Below are 17,826 nucleotides of genomic sequence, written 5' to 3' on the forward strand. Positions count from 1 at the left end.
AAGTTTTTAATTAGCTAAAATCTCACATAACTAATTTCCTACTGCTCCTACCACAGTAATTAAAAAAGTCTATAAAGCCAATTTATTTGGAATTTTTGCAGGTAAGAAAAATTTGGTGGGTTTTGTCTGTTACGTTACCACGGGGTTGACGTAGGACTACTATGGACACAACTTTGATCAATTCTGACAACAGTGCGGTAGCTTTTTCAGATGATAAGATGTTTGATAATTATAGGGACAATGGAAATTCGCGGCAAAATTTTCGAAATTTCACGGGTGACTTAGGCGATAAAACCAAAATTTCACGGCTTTGTCTTGGTCCCATAGTTTTGACCATATTCACATGAAAATGCATGTTTAAAACACAACAAGGAAACCATCCAACTTGAAACTAAACGATTAGTACATTTCTGATTTCCTCTAATTAAAAACGAATTACCCATTTTCATGAGCAAACATCCTAAATTTACTGATATTGTCATACAATTTCTCTAAATTTAACAAATTTCACGGCATTTCGCAGGATTTTTGGAATTTCGAGATGAAGGGCAAATTTCGCGGATTTCGCAGCTCCCGCGAAATCGCGAATTTCCATTGTCCCTAATGAATGCTGATAGGTGCTGTGATTGTGAGTATTCAATTACGTTATGGTTTTAAGGGAGATCTGTCATTTGGTTTGGAAGCTTTTTCAAAATTTCGGATTTTTCGGATCGAAGCGGAGAGTGAAAAGCAAATAACGTCAACTTTTCTCTAGCTTTGCTGAAATCAACATTCTCTTTTAAAACGGTTTTTGAACTATTTGGGCAGTTATGTGGGATTCAGTAAGTAAACGACATGACCTTTTTTTGCTTTGTCTTTCGGTTGAGGTGCTAATCAAGAAATTGTAGGATTCCTTGCACTGAGTGAGACTTGGCTAGACGATCACTCCTCCGTTGACATTGCTGACTACTGTTGCATAACCAGTTCGAACGCCCAGGAGTGAAAGCTGGAGGTATGGCGATTTACCAGAAGGATACGGTCTATCGATTCTCACGATCGAAGCACCCGAGCTATCAAACATCTAATCTACCTGAGGAGTTTGGCGAACTACAGCTGGAGCCAGGACCAACCAAATAACACAAGGAAGCGACGACTGAACAAACAAACTCAATCATCTGGCACATCACTGGATCATACCTGGAAAACCAAACACTGGAACCACAGATCGACAAATGGTCCTTTTCAGGATCACCAAAATGAGTCCGAAAAGAGTTAATTTCTGAAAACTTCATCCGATCAATAACAACACAAAACTAGTACACTTACAAATTCATACACATGACAAATTATTAATAATCTTTCACTACACGCATACTTAAACTTCACTGTCATTCAAACGTCATAATCAAATCAAATCCTTTTTAAAGTATTTTAATTTGAAATCCGAAATTTTGAAAAAGCTTCCAAACTAAATGACAGATCTCCCTTAAGGTGAAGATGAATCAAAGCCAAACCTCAAATTTTCAAGAGCACGAATCTGGAGAGCCAAACATCCTTCTAAGCTGAAAACTTATTCAACTGGTCACTAGCTGGTGGTAATCAATCGATAAAGTTTTCAGCTTAAAAGGATGTTTGGTTCTCCAGATTCGTGCTCTTGAAAATTTTAGGTTTGGCTTCGATTCATCTTCACATTAAAACCATAACGTAATTGAATACTCACGATCACAGCACCTTTCATCAAACATCCTATTACCATCAAAAAGCTACCGCACTGTTGTAAGAGTCTGCCCCAGAATTGATCAAAGTTGTCTCCATAGTAGTCCTTCGCGTAGCCCGCGGTAATGTAACAGACATTATCCACCTCAATTTTTTTTTTCAGATGAATCAAGTTTGTAATTGTAAGAGAAATAACCAAGCCAGCTTGTTATCAATTTTTGAAAGATTATTTTTTTGGTACATGTAATCAAAAGAGTATAAGAGTAGAAGAATAGAGATGGGCAAAAGGAACCGGAGCTCCAAAGTTCCGAATCTCACCAAAAAAAAAACAGATCACGCCAAAAAGAGCCAGATTTGCTACGCGAAAGATACAGTGACCCCACGCAGTTGAATCACCCACAATTTATGAATCAGCTGACTTCAAAATACAAAATTATTATCAAACTTGTCACAAAACATCACAGAATTATTTTTGCTGATAAGAAACTATGTGTAAAAATAATTCTGTCTTTTTAAATCAGCTGATTCATAAATTGTGGGTGATTCAACTGCGTGGGGTCACTGTACGCAAATCGCGCAGCAGAGAGTGAATCGCTCTTTATTCCGTTCGCTCTTCTTTTGTGAGCCGCTGAGCCACTGAACCGTTCAAAAGAGCCGGTTCGCTACAATGAGTGATTCGGATCGGAATCGATCTTTAAAATAAGCCGTTTTGCCCATCTCTATTGGAGAACATCTCCAGTAGACTTAGTGTGCATGATTCGAATATCCATCCATATCCATTCCAAGATGTGAATAGAGGCACAAGTCGACTATTGTGACGGTTATCTTTGAATTCCAGGAAGAGTCACCATAAATTGATTGATCAAAATCGAGAAGATAACAATTCTGGGAAATAGTTTTCTGGCAAATATTGCACAATCAATTTTAAGATTATATTAGTGAAGCACTATGATTTTTTCTTAAGGTGAAACATCTCGGAATCCAAAGATGGCCGGCACAATGGCCGACTTCTCCCCCTACTTACGTTTTCAAAGGCACAAAACTGGAGAAATAGTTGGCAAACGTTCCTGATCTTCTTATTTTAAGCTTTCTGCTAGTGCACAAAGCCAATATAAAAAGTGCATTGTTGTAGGATGCTTTCTTCACGAGATTTGTGGCTTTGAAGTTTTAGTGCAATGTTAGAAGTTGATTCCAAACTGTTTCACCTTGAGAGTGCGCTCCGAGAATCCTAAGCAAGCGGATTCGGTTTTTGCATCACCAGGATGTAAGTTTTGTTTCATTTTCGTGATTTTGTTACAAACGAATTAAACAACATGGTTCACATTATACGTTAAGTTTTATATACTGCGTTCATGCATCTTTTCAACAAGTTAAAGTTTTTCATAATGTTTAAACGCAACATTCGTTATCTTTTTATTTATTCTCCATACATTTGATTTCAAAAATTGAACAAGATTTTTGAATTGTTGGATGTCATGTACAAATTACGTCGCGCTCCAAGGGGTGGGGCAAGCCAAGCGTGACAAGACTTACAAAATTTTCGGAGAACTACAAAGGCATGACAAAGGGAGACAAAGTAGAAGTTTAACGTGACATAATTTGTGTACCATCCTTTAGAAACTTAAAGATAACTTTTCAATTGATGTTGCATAATTAGCATAACTCAAAATCTTTGAATGGTTAGTCATCAAAGATTTCGTCAAGCCAAGTTTTGTTATCAATTTGTACGAATTCCATGTCAAATCAATCAGTCACAAAACTCGACCATCTTCGATTTGCAGTAAATTATTTTTATTTTATTTATTTATTCTTTGTCTTCAGTTTACACTGTACAGACTGCTTCTTAAAATCTAGTTAACAATAGCAACATTGAATCACAAAATATTTTCACGCTTTTCTACTCAATCCATTGGGTACACTCATTCAAACATCAAATCAACACAGAATAAAACTTCCTTAACACACATTTGATCCTGCATAATACACCACTACAACTTATTTCATTTACAATACTCAAAAAATATAGCACATTGCATAGTGAATATAAAAAACAACAAACATCAATCGGTAATCGAACAACTAAATTAAGCTACTGCATTAAAACAATTCTTTTATTTTTATGTCGGCTTCCAAGTAATCCTAGATCGTTTATGAAATTTCCGATACATTATACCCGTAGGCCACGTGCTAGCCTGTAGTGCTTTAATTTTATATTTATCGTGTATCATAACTTTGAATGAAGCATAGTCTCGAATGTCTTTTTTCCATTTCGGGACAAGTTTCACGACATTAATCTCATTACATTCATCTACTCCTAACGATTGCGATACCATACAGCTCAACTCTTCCTCTGTCACTTGCACGTCGATGTTAGTTAAAAATAATGGAAACATTCCCTCATTTCCACACATCCTAGAATTTGTACTTGAAATATGCGTAAGAGATGACTCTGTTGTGCAGAGGGTAGCATCGATTTTTGAACCCATTTGGAGCTGCGAACAACGAATCGGAGTAGAATGGCTTGGTTGCGGTTCTGTCATATGCTGAAGCGGTTTTTCGGAACTACTATCGAGTGCTGGAATCAATTGCATCAGTTCGGCGAAATTCGTTGTGATAGCATTTAATCCTGCAGTGATTGATCGAAGGATAGTTTCATCTTGCTGTTCGGGCCCGATTTGCTGATCACGTTGAGAACGGTGAAAGGCAGAGAGGCATTCATCACACAGCCAAATAACGTTCTTCTGCAGGCAACAAACACTCGTCTCCGAAAGGTAAATTATGCACATGTTTTTGGTATGGAACAATAAGTATGTACAATAAGCAAACCATATTGATTATATGGATAACGTTGGTAGTTCGACTGTAGTTCCTTGTTGATGTTAGTTTGGCTTTTCAGTCTTGAGAAAATTAAAAACTGTATTTTTTTATTTTGTCCATAATAAAACAACAGTATTTTAATTTTGTCAAGACTGAAAATCCAATCTGACACCTATATGGATAACTTCTCTAGTAGAGTTTTCAATCCCGGGAAATGAGATTTCCCGGGAAATAATTTTCTGCTTCCCGGGATTCCCGTATTTCCCGGGAAGCTCTACACGCAAACAAATTTTGTTGTATAATCTTCCGAATCCATGGTAGAATTAAGAACTGCACCAACGATTTTCAACCGACTACAAAAATCTGTTAACTTTACTATAATCTGATAAAAATCACTGATCAGTGAAGTAAATGTGACCATGTCCATAGTAGCATTCTCTATAAAGCTTTGTTTTTCAATCCGAGACACCCACCGTGCAACACAGTGTGGTCAAAAATATACAAACTTGTCAAATCAAGATTTTTTCTAGTTATTAATACTGCAGCTCTAGTTAAATAAACCGAATATATTTTCTTGTGTAGTGATGTTGACTGTGTTTTCGTAGAGTTGACAGATTAATGTAGTCGGTTGAAAATCGTTGGTGCAGTTCTTAATTTTACCATGGATTCTGTAGTTTCTACAATAAAATTCATTTCAGTGTATTTTCATGAAGAATTTTAAAGATCATCTATATTCAAATAAAAACCATCGTTCAATTTACTCTCCATTTATTGAGCTGATTTTCATAATCTACGATCTTCTCGTAATAGCTATCGAAAAATGCATGTATTCAAAAATGCATTTTGAAATATTGGCAGTTGAAAATGGAAAATTTGACATTATCAGCCAACGTGCATGCAAGTTTGTGAGCTTGTAATGCAATTTATTTGCTTAATTTACCACAGAATTCAAACTTGATGTGTATAACAATACTTATCAGCGAAGTTCATAATACAATCTCAAAAGTTATAGAAAAGTGTTGTATTTTACCATATAAGAGAAACGAAGAGTTTTGTATAGAGACTACAAGCATGTTGAAAATAATGATTTAATCAAAATTTTATCGAGCAACTTCAATAGAATTATATCTGAAATGAAACTTGAAATCCTATTTTGCATGCTTGCTGGACTAGATCACAAAAAAGTTTGATGAATTATATCTTTGATTTCATGGAAACATCAATTAAACCAGTGTTTTAACAACTGTGTAGCGAAGTGTAGCTAGAATTTGTGACGTGCAGGGACATATATGAGAAAGGCATTAGATTCAGCCACCCCAAATCTACTAGAGACAAATAATTTAATGTTTGAGACACGCAAAAATGTCATTTTTGTTACGCTGTGTAACAGTCTCAATTTTCAACGAAAGACTTGTTGGTTTTTGATTTAATGTTCGAAAAGATTGAATTAATGTTGGACAATATTATTTGAACTTTATACGATTTGTCTAGAATGACCTGCACATGGATTTTTGCTTAAATTTATAAAGTTTTTTGTTTCAAATCCTAGCATAAAACGAAGCCAAAAGATATTTTTTGAGAAACATAAACAAATTACTTATAAAAAATAAATAACCGTACACATTTACTGGTCTAAATTATAATATACATATGCATGGATAATTCAAAAACACTCCATCAAATTAGCATGATGTTCACGGTTTTCATGAATTTCCCGGGATCCCGGGAATTCCCGGGAAATGAAAATTTTCATTCCCGTTTCCCGGGAAGTCAAATCCCGGGAAAATTGAAAACTCTATTCTCTAGAAGTAGCCATTTTCGAATTATTTAAGCTTAATGCAAAAACTTATTATTTAAATGTTAAAATAGGCCATTTTTATAAGTTATTCCTGATTCTCCATCAATAATGAATAGTTCCGAGAGGAAAGACCATATTTCTTTCCATTTACTTATTTTCCTTGATAGAAAATCGAGACTTACTAATGAAAATGACATATTTTATTATTAAATTTATCATTATTTACATTAAACCTTTGATAATTTGAAATTGGCTACTTCTAGAGAAGCTTTCAAGATAATCATTATTGTTCAGAATAATTTGAAGATTGTGTCATCAGACCGTATTCATTTTGACAAACAATCAAAATTTTGAAAATCGAGCACGAATTGTTCTTAGAAAAAAATATTAAACATTTCTGCATCATTAAATTTTGTCCCAACCATCTCTTTACTATCAAGATTATATGGCAAAAGTTTAAAAAATATTAAGTACAATTATTGCGTTATGTAAATAAGTTTTATTTTTGTTTTTTTTCCGGTGTATATTTTTTTCTTATAGTCGAAACGATTCACTACAATTTCATCACAGAACATTTATAACAATAATAACAATCTTTGAACGATAAATGCGCTGATTTGAAGTTTCGGAGTTGGAATTTTTCAAATAAGTTACATGCAAAACTTTATAGGCCATTTTCAAAAGTCATTCTTGAGTCCAAATGATCGGGTTTTCTATGTAAAACACTTATTGAGTCATACCAAAAAATGAGTAAAATTTAATCCAAATCGAAGATTATCGAACACGATTTTTATTTTTTTCGGCTCATTCTGGATGGAATTCGTCTATTACATTTTCAATTGAGGCATCATTATTTATTTTGTTATGATTGCGATATGTCTAATCAGTGAAAATCATGCGATGTTTCTGGATTACCCCTAGGACCTTTATCACTAAGCGTATCGTTTACCAAGACGAATCCTGTAACTCAACTCATTCCCATTTTCCAAAATCCTAGTGTTTTCTCATGGAAGAGGACTCAAAGGCTTCCTTAAAGCGAGTAACACGTCAATATTTCCTGCTTATTCCTAATTGACCAGCATTTTAACAAAGAATAAGAACTCCTTACACATCTTTTAAAAACTTTTTATTGCCAGGGTTTACCTTGTAGCATAAAATAATTTAATACGAAGACGCAGAAGAACATTCCAACCATATTCTCTGAAGACCGATACGCTAAAACGCCGTTTGAGATTGTGATCGTCTTATTCTAAAAAAATCCCATTGTGCGCCGCCTTTGCACCCAAGCACCGCGCTCGCGCATTCAAGCATACACGCATAGAAGCGTGTTAAGATTCGACGACGACGACAACGCAGTCCGAGTCCGAGAGGAACAAAAAGCTTCTAACCGCTCGATCGACGTCGCCTCGCGGGCGCCGATTTCGAGCCTAGCGTAAGATTCATCTCGCGGGTTGACTTTAGTCTCGATCCGGACGCCGTTCACCGCCGTTCAACAGCAATCGCTGCAACCCCTTTCATTAGCAGGTTGGCTCGAACCGTGCAGGTACTAGAACAACACTTGTCACCCCAAGTAGCTTGGCAAGTCAGGTGTTATTTGGGAGGCGGACAACTGTTTAATTACTGCGACGATGACGACGACAACGGAGACGAAGAAGCGAGTGACTTAAAGTGTGTATTGTGCGCGTAACCCCAATGGGACCTATAGGGGGTGAACCAGCATTAAAGCCTCCCTAGAGATCAAGGTCGTCGACACCCTGACAGCGTGCTTTGCGACTAATTGAGTTGGATGGAACAGATCGTAAAACAAAGTGAGAAGCAGTGGCGGTGTCGCGAGAATTGGAACGCGTGCGGATCACAAATTAGGGGAGGAAATTGCCACCGGCACTAATTCCGGTGACGGTGCGAATGGAAGTCACTGAAGGATAGGGAAGTCGGTGGCAATCGAGTGAGAGGGTGGGAAGTGCAGTGAAGTGAAGGGTATACTAAAGACCGGAAAAGATCAGTGATTTGAGGTGGACTAGTTGTTTTTTTTTCGGGGGATTAGTGATTCGTGCTTAGATGAAGAATTTACTTCCTGGTGCAGTTGATTAATGTTTTCTGAACATCGGTTGATGAATAAATGGACAGCTCATTCCACCTTGCATGTTGTGAGAATTGCAACAAAATTTAATAAAACCTGAATAACATCAAGAAATTGGGACAATTTCGACGACTGTAAGACTCCACCAGTATATTGGTCGTTAAGAAGTTTGTTATTTTCACCGATGAACTCTTCTGTAACAGGAAGTCTAACCGACTATAGGAATCTTTGCGGAAGCATCTATTTCGTATTTTATTACTTTACTTGTTCCGTTCGGTTATAAAGCGAACACCATCTTTTCAGGGCTGTTGTCCGGCATTCTTGCAACATGCTCTGCCCAACGTATCCTCTCAGCTTACTGAGTTGTCGTAGAGCCATAGTGCCGATCAAACTGTTCTCCTACACTCCGCCGAAGATCGTCCTTAGCAAGCTGCGTTCGAAAACTCGAAAGAGCCTGCAAGACCTCCTCGAGCATAGTTCACGTTTCAGAGCTTATTTTGTCAAAGTTGCCATTTCGCATTCATATATCGTGTAGTAGGTACGACGACACTCTTTGGCCAGGGAAGGCATGGAAATTTCTATTACGATATGATTGACCGGGAATCGAACCCAGACCTCTAGCTTTGCTTTGTAGCCGCGGTCTTTACCACTAGACTAAGAAAAGCTATATTAAGTAACCGAATAGCATTTCAATACTTAAGTACAGAAAGGCAAATTACAGAGCTAGTAGTTACTTGGTTGTTATCAACTCACTAACTTTTAATGCTGAATATGACCATAGAATACATTTATAGTAAATATTAGCTTACATCCATTCTAAATTGATCTATCGTGGCATTTTGACTAGTTCTACCTTTTCTTTAAATGTAATATATTCTCTATTTATTCTTTCCACGATAAAGGATGCAAAAGGTCAAAGCACTGGTGATGATATGGGCACTGTGCTAAGTTGTAAAGCAGTTGACCTGTAGAATTGAACAAATTTTAGTACTTACAACTCCTTTACCCAGATAGCCGTAGCGGTAAACGCGCAGCTATTCAGCAAGACCAAGCTGAGGGTCGTGGGATCGAATCACACCGGTCGAGGATCTTTTCGGGTTGGAAATTTTCTCGACTTCCCAGACTTCCCATAGAGTATCTTCGTACCTGCCACACGATATACACATGCAAAAATGGTCGGTGGCATAATAAGCTCTCAGTTAATAACAGTGGAAGTGCTCATAAGAACACTTAGCTGAGAAGCAGGCTCTGTCCCAGTGGGGACGTAACGCCAGAAAGAAGAAGAAGAACTCCTTTACCTGGATTCTAAAGAATGTAATTGTATTCAACAAAGTTATCATTTATATAAAAGCGTAGTTGGTTAACTTAGTTAGTTGGATGTAATTCTTTAAATTATGCACTACTCGCCAAAAGCATGGAATGTCGCATACTCAGAGTAAGGGTTGCAATCATTCTATCGACATGGATGAAGATAACATCTTCTATGGTGACAGAGGATCCTATTGGCTTTTGTCAGATGAATCGAGCCCGAGACATCCAGTCTACTGTTAATCACTGCACTGCCGTTATACGCATAATTATAATAATTATAATTATTAATTATTAATTATTATTAATTATTATTAATTACAATTATTGTACCATGTTATTTTTTGTGCATTTTGACTTTTTGCCATCAAACAGTTTATTATACCGAGAAACAAAAAAGTTATCGCGATTTGAATTTTTTTCTTGCGGTTTAAAATGAAGCTGCCGGTAGAGGGGTTAAAGAAGTGATTATATATACATTGGAAATACAGAAATTTGTTGCTTCGATTTTGTGATTTTTTATGTCGGTATATCTCGGTATAACTCGATAATTGTATGAATCGATGGTCCCTTAAATATCAAGTTATGGAGAGTCGACTGTGTTGCAGATCTTAAATTTAGTTTGTGACGTATCAAACATTATGATTTTGCAAACCAAGTCTGAAGAAAATCTGATCTTTGAAGATTTGTGTCGTGATTTCTGAGTCAAATATTTACTCCGCAGAACAACCTTGAAATTGCAGATGAGTTTCTGTCAAGCCTGCTGGAAGAGTCTATACAATGGGAGACCGAAATCCGTACATTTCAAATTTGTAGGCATTTTGTATAAAGTTGGTGGATTTAGATTCACTTCTTAAGGGTACGGATTTTGATCCCTCACGGTAAAGCAACTTTTCACCTTTACTAAGGAATTATAAACTCTCTAGCTTACTCATTACCTCTTTCTCTCACTAACTCATATTTTTTTCTCATTATCTCACATACAGAAAATTTTGCTTTTCACCCCAAACTATCAAATCGTATTTCTTCACTTCTGCACATGTTACTGATCCTTCATTAAGTCCCTCAACATAGTCTTGATGATATAAATCCTTTGCGTTTAGTGCAATATATACGTAAGAACGGTTATCTACAGCAACATGCTCAGCACATAATGTTTCACTACTATCAGTGGGACTGTTATACGTAGAAATTCACCAAAAAACAGTTTTTTCTGGCATGAGTTTCGTAGAAAAATCTACATTCCTATAATTCAAACTCATGATTCTAATGAACATTCTTTATACTATTACAACGATTGAAATTATTTATTTATATTAAATCACTCATTACGCGTGGTAAAGATGGATAAATTATGGATGAAATTATGAAATAAAATTCACGTGCTCTGCTTGGATTTGAACCCAGGACTCTTGTATGCTAGACGAGCGCTTTACCAACTAAGCTACCGAATCACTTGGTGACCCAATAACTCAGATGGTTACAAGTTTCGAATTCAAATCCTCACAGATCACGCTGACCCTTTTCATAACCCACATCTATCCATCTCATATATACTACATACGCGCGCAGAACGAGTGCGATTTATTTTGTGTCGAAACTTGCACCCACATCGCTTCCACAACAACTGTATTGAGGAAGTGTATAAGATGGAGGAAGGCCATCAACGTGTCGTTCACATGTTAGAGTGACTGCCTCTCTGTAGTAATCATGTCGTCACTCGAATGCGAACGACAAAAAAAAAAATATTTGCAAAAGTACTGCAAAAACTCAAATTTTTATTATTTAAAAAAAACGGTAACCAGAAGAGGATTCAAGAAAAAATGTAAAAGAATAGGAATGTTCAAACATAAAAATTGGAAAATCAAAAATTATAAATTTGCGAATAAAAATAAAGCATTGTCCAAAACGTGTTTAGACCGATTTAAGATAGCAAAACATGCTATCTGGATCGATAAAAAAATTTGACTATTAGAGGGTTAACGTACATCGAGATTCATGAGATGACAAAGGTATAAACGTCCAACCTATAGATTTTTTTCAGAGATTGTTAAAGGGATTTCTTCAGAAACTACTTCAGTAATTTCTCCAGGCATCCTTCTTGGGAGTATAGATACTGCTGCCTGAATTGTTCCTTGAGTTTCTTGAACGATTTAACGGAGCATTGATTAGAGGAATCATCCAGGATAACGTAATGAAGTCCTACAGGGATTCTTTCGCTAGTTTTTCTAGGAGTTACCCCAGGTATTGCACCAAGACGTTCTCCTGGAATTTGTCTAACGATTTCTTTAAACAATTCTTCAGAAAAAGAGTTTCCAGGGAAATTTCTATGATAATTCTAACAGAAATCATTTGAGGAATATTTGAAGGTATCCCAACAAACTTCAGATCTTCTTCTTCTTCTTCTTGGCGTTACGTCCCCACTGGGACAGAGCCTGCTTCTCGGCCTGCTTAGTGTTCAATTAGCACTTCCACAGTTATTAACAGAAAGCTTTTTTTCCCAAAGTTTCCATTTTCTCATTCGTATCTCTTGTGGCAGGTACGATTTTACTCTATGCCCAGGGAAGTCCAGGAAATTTCAATTACGAAAAGATCGTGGACTGACCGGGAATCGAACCCAGACACCTTCAGCATGGCTTTGCTTTGTAGCCGCGGACTCTAACCACACGGCTTAGGAAGGCCCTTGGTTATATCACAACAATTGAAAAAAGTTCCTCCAAAAAAGTTTGTTTGTCTTTAATGTGTCCGCCCAACTATCATGAAAATTCCGAGGTCATGCAAAAACTTCCTCTAAGATGTAAGATGCAAATACCTTCAGTTAAACATCTATCCGTTCTAACGCTAATCATTGTCCATTATGAAAAAGACGAAAAAAATAACAATAAGTTTCGTAGTAAATCCTACAAAACCCATTTAAGCATTTCTGTGAAGAAATTTCATCAACACGTTTCAGAATTCTTGAATTTGTCGACATAATAATTTGTACAGAAATCCCTTAAATTTATTTAGATTTTCCGGAAGTAGATCTTGAACCAAAAAATGGAAGTGGATAGATATTATATATTTTTTAAGAAATTAGTTTTTCAGGGACTTGCATTCGAAAAATGATTATGGAATTATTGCTACATTATAAACAATGTAACATCTAGAGATTGTTTTTTGAGGAAAAATTGCAAAATCTTTCGAAAAAATCTGTAGAAAAAAGTTTTCAAAGAATCCTCAGACCAATCCCTGGAAAATATTTGGATGAATATTTTTCAATTTATTTTAGGAGATTCCTAGGACAACATCCTAGAGGAAACAATGGAATAATCATTTGATATAATTCTGAAATCCCTGAACTCGAAAAAGCTCGAAAAATATTGGATCATTCTTGCGAGAGAGTTTTTGAAAGAACAGTTGAACGAATTCCATTAGGAATTTTTGAATAATTAATTTATTTTAATTTAAAATTTTCTTAATCAGTCGTTTTTTAAGAAATTAAAAACAAAAATCGCGAGAGTTTCGAAGGAATGCGGGAAAATCAAATTGATTTACAGGGAAATCTAAACTTACACTTAAAGAAGTTGCTGTGAAAAAGGCAGAGAACTTCTCTGAGAAATCGCTTGGATTATTTTTGCTGCGAATTATTTAAGCAATTTTCTGAAAGACTTTTTGAAGGAATCTGAAAAGAAACTTTAAGAAACACCTCAAAGGCGAAGCTAGAAAAGTTGTTGGTGAACTGTCTGAATAATTTATGGAAAGAACCCTTGTTTGGTGATCTTGCGAACAATCTTGGTGTGACTCCTAGAATTTAATATCCGTTTTCTCGGAGAAATCCTCAGTCATTCAAGGGAATCCAAAACAAATTAATGATAAACAAATGGAGGATATTTTAAACTATTAATCGGAGTTATTTGTAATTAGTACGTGGATGATCTTCCAGGTGAATTGTTGAAAACAATTTTGCTTTTTTCTAGAGAATCTTCGAGAAATTTTCTGGTAATATCAGAAAACAACTTCAGGAAAAATGTGTAGAATAATCACTACTCATTTCTGATGACCACTGATGTTCCTTGGAAATCTCATGAGCAACTCAGTGAAATTGGAATTCTCAGCACAATCTCTTAAAAGTACATGGTTGAATATCTGAAAAGTTCGTGAAAGAATCACAAGGGATATTCATCATGAGTTCTTTAGAAGGATTGTTGGATATTTTTTACTGAATCATACAAAGAATCACTATTATCCGTAGTGAAAATTGAAATTAACAATTTATGAATTATGTGAAAATTATGAAATTTGCGAAAATCGTAGAATTTGCTAGACCACAAGCTCTTTGGATAAACCATAATTGATGCTTATGAAGCAAAGGGTTACTCTTCAGTAAGCAGTTTCCCGTACACCTTGTTGATAACCGGTAGTACATATATTGGTCTGAAGTTTGTGCAGTTGTTAAAGTCATCCTCCTCGAAAACTGGATATACCAGGGCTGTCTTAAGACAATCTGGATAGTCCCCTAACCTAACACTATCATTGAAACCCGAGCAGATTATTCGTGATGAAGTGATGCCATGCGTTATAAGAACTACTGCGAGGAAATCATATAAGGTACCGTGGGGCAAGTGGGTAATGGAATTCGCATAGTTGAGATTCTTCAAATTCTAGAGGCTTTAAATTGAAACAAGTGAGGTCCTGTATATTTTTTAGCTTGACTCCCACCAAATATAAGCAGGATGCTGAAATTGATTTTTATGAAAAATTAAAGAAAAAAATACAGAAAAAGTTTTTGAAATATGTCTCCTTACTTTTCACTTGCCCCAAAAGTGGGGCAAGTGAAAAGTTTACCGTTTTGAATAATCAATTCAAAAATAAACAGTTATATTCACGATTTCTATAAGCTTTAACATTTGTTAAGGCTTCCCAATGAACAATAATGTAAGTAATATGTAAACAAAGAAAATGTTATTCTTTTCACTTGAATTTTCTTCTGTTCAGTTATGTTAGTTGAAATGATTCGACAACATTATAACTGCAACATTTCCAATGTTAGTTCTTACATTATAGGACAGCAATTGCATTTCTGCTCTGTATAATCCCCACCGCTCGTTATTTGTTTTTGAGAAAGTCGGATATGACGTCGGATAACTCTTCGGGAAAAATCAAACGGAATCCTTCAATAACGTATTTAGAATCTTTTTTATGTGGATAGACCTATATCCCATTTTTATGTTTTGAACTAGCTTTACATAGACATTCCACGAGATTTCCGTGTGTTCTCTAATATTGCAACTTTTCAGTCAACGTCTTCCTTTTAATTGGCTGCCCGAAGTAGACATATTAATATTGTAATGTTTGGCAATATCTTTTAGAGAAGTTCCATGATTTCTAATAGCTTTTAACGCTTGAGTATAGTGTTTCTTGAATTATCAGCACGTTATGTTTTTCTATGATAATTGCGAACCATGTTTACTTATGGCGACTTAAAGAGAAAACACAAATTCAATCTCTAATGATAAACTTTTCACTTGCCCCACCTGATAAGAAAATTGACGGTGTTTACATTTAGTTATTTTTAGGTCTACGTCGAATTAATTCTAAAACTTTTTTTATTGCAGTTTGAAACTGTCACAGAGGACAACTAAGAAGTGGTACAGGAAATTGTTTTCCGCAACTTTTTTCCACTGAAAATATTAAAATAAGATTGTACGCTGCCAACTTGTTACGGAGTAACAGTTGACAGGTTAACAATTTTTAACTCTATTATGCAATAATGGCTGAAAAATCTCAGAAATATCTTACCTATCGTAATGTTCTCAATGGCCTCAAAGGTTTACGCATGAGTTCAAAACGTTATTTCACATATTCAGTGAAATATATTAATTGTTTTCATTTACCCCATTTACCCACTTGCCCCGCGGTACCTTACTCTTTTTGCGTTTATTTTGTTCAGTTCGTTTTTGGTCAAGGCTTGTGATTGAAAAGGTTGTCGTTGAAAAATTTAGCTATTTGATCTATCTACAATCTCAAACGTATATTACCAACTTATACAGTCAAAAATTATTTCACAAAGAAATGTTAAATTAATATCACTGAAAACGATCCACTCGCAGCAAGGTAGCAAGTCAATCAAGCTCTTCCCAGATAATCCTTGATATGTCCTTAAATTTCTCCTGCAGCCAGTTCATCCCTCCCCTGCAGCAATGATCATCCTTCCGATGTCCCCGTGGAAGCTTGCCCTGGTGGTGTTCCTGCTGGCAGCCAGCTGCACCCAGGCCAACATTAGCTCAGGATCCAAGTCTTCCAACTCTGCCAAGTCTTTCCAAAAACCGGTAAGTACCAACGGATAACCTTCAAGTGTGGATTTCTTATTGGGTTAAATAGTACTAAAACAAAAGCACCCCACTGGTTGATTCAAGGCACCGAGTTGGGGTCACTCCTGGGTGTGACACAAGGTTTGGCTAATCCTAACGAGTTTGCATTGGTTTGCTCTCTTTTCTTCCTTCACTTCTCTCCACCCTATTCTGTGGTCTCTATCGTGTGCGTTTGTGTGCCCTATCGCTTACTTACGGATCAGCTTATCCGACACACCCGTGCCCTTGGCTTCTTCCAGAAGATTGCCGAAGTGGGCAGACTGATCTATCAGCAGTACAACGACACCACCTGGACCCTGCAGGGGATCTACGATGTTGCGCGGAACGAGTTCACCGACACGTTCACCACCACGACGCCAAATGTAATGTAACAATGGAATTGAGAATGGCTAGAGACTTGAACTGAAATGTCCATAAATCCAATTTGATTGGATCCATGGACATTCACATTGATATTGAACGCCTAACGATCTGCCTGAATTGTCATTTTTTGTAGCCCCTTTTGCCAACGACAACCCCGGATCCATCTACGAGTACAACCGAGAAGTATCGTATCTCCCGAGCCGAATTGGGCCGAATCCTGAATCGTAACTACCGAGGACTTCAGAAACTGTTTCGACTGGAGTGGAATGAAGCATGGAATGTAAGACTTCATTAGCTTATTGACCACCACTTCTTGTCAAACTCCTCTGTTCCTTTCCAGCAAACCAAATACAACGTAGCGTTCTACAAGCAGGAGCTCAACAATGCGATCAAACCTCGGCCGAATACCACCACAACGACGGTCAGACCGTGATCGTCGTCAACCGCAAAACTACCTGAAGCAATGTTCCAACACTCGTTAGTTAAGGGGATCTTTCTGTGATAGTATTGACTACAACTATTTTTTTCGCAACATTCGTACTGGGTACCTCTAGTTTGTAAGGTTTTTGAGTAAAACGTGAAAAACGTGTGAGTGTGTACATAAACTAATCAGACAACGAATTCACTGAAGATTTGGATGGGCCTTCCCCATCGACGATCGACGGATCTAACGAAGCTGTGCACGTCGTTAGCTCTCTCGATGGGTTCATCACCTTTGCGCGTAATTCGTAGAATTAAAGGTTACGACTAAGCAAAACGCGAAGAACAATTTCTAGCAGTGCCAATAAATCTAATAAAACAAAGTCAATTACCGAAGTTTTGATCATCATCCATTCGTCCAACGTCCGATCTCCATCTCTCAATTCAATGTCAACAACCGGACTGACAATTGAGAGAGATCGCTATGCCGCCGAGCGTGGCTCCCATTCATTAGTAGGCTCTCTTTCAATGTCAAATGTGATCAACCTTCGGCTGTGACGGCCTTGATCGTCATCCGTCCAAACAAAAGCGGCGCGAAAAAAAAACCGATGCGAATCAGTGGACGAAAAGGAGAGTGAAATATTGCATCATACCTGCGAATCGGGTGGTCGCTTGGCGTCTCATCGATCGGCCTTTTCTTTTCATTGTTGTGATGAGGCGCCGCGATCGGGGGATCTTTGTATCAATCGGCATCAGAGATGCTTCGCTGCTTTTATGTTCCGGCGAGAGGCAAAAGCTGCGGGTTTTTCGGTCGCACGGATGTTGGTGACACACATTTTTATGATTTTCCGTCTCAATTTGATCAAAAATATTCAACCTGGAGGTCAAGGCGGCGATGATCTTGACAACTATTTACACACCGGAGGAATTTTGTGACAAGTTTGTGGTTCACTGGGAAAATCACACGAACTGATGCGTGATGAGTAATTTGG

General features: G+C 36.9%; 1 protein-coding gene across 1 annotated transcript; it reads left to right on the forward strand.

Moving 5' to 3' along the window:
- The first annotated feature begins 7,699 nt into the window (after positions 1 to 7,699).
- LOC5564822 lies at positions 7,700 to 17,222 on the forward strand. Its single transcript, XM_001649127.2, has 5 exons — positions 7,700 to 7,853; positions 15,857 to 16,009; positions 16,255 to 16,413; positions 16,548 to 16,694; positions 16,755 to 17,222. Exons 2-5 carry the CDS (start codon positions 15,881 to 15,883, stop codon positions 16,845 to 16,847), a joined length of 528 nt encoding a protein of 175 aa, XP_001649177.2. The 5' UTR covers positions 7,700 to 7,853; positions 15,857 to 15,880; the 3' UTR covers positions 16,848 to 17,222.
- Positions 17,223 to 17,826: the final 604 nt, after the last annotated feature.

The sequence above is a fragment of the Aedes aegypti genome, chromosome 1, assembly GCF_002204515.2.
Source record: "Aedes aegypti strain LVP_AGWG chromosome 1, AaegL5.0 Primary Assembly, whole genome shotgun sequence".
Lineage (NCBI taxonomy): Eukaryota > Metazoa > Arthropoda > Insecta > Diptera > Culicidae > Aedes > Aedes aegypti.

Coding starts and splice junctions, on each gene's coding strand:
- LOC5564822 (XM_001649127.2), top strand. CDS start 15,881: ATGATCATCCTTCCGATGTCCCCGTGGAAGCTTGCCCTGGTGGTGTTC. Junction 16,010..16,254: donor CCAAGTCTTTCCAAAAACCG/GTAAGTACCAAC, acceptor CTTACGGATCAG/CTTATCCGACACACCCGTGC. Junction 16,414..16,547: donor TCACCACCACGACGCCAAAT/GTAATGTAACAA, acceptor CATTTTTTGTAG/CCCCTTTTGCCAACGACAAC.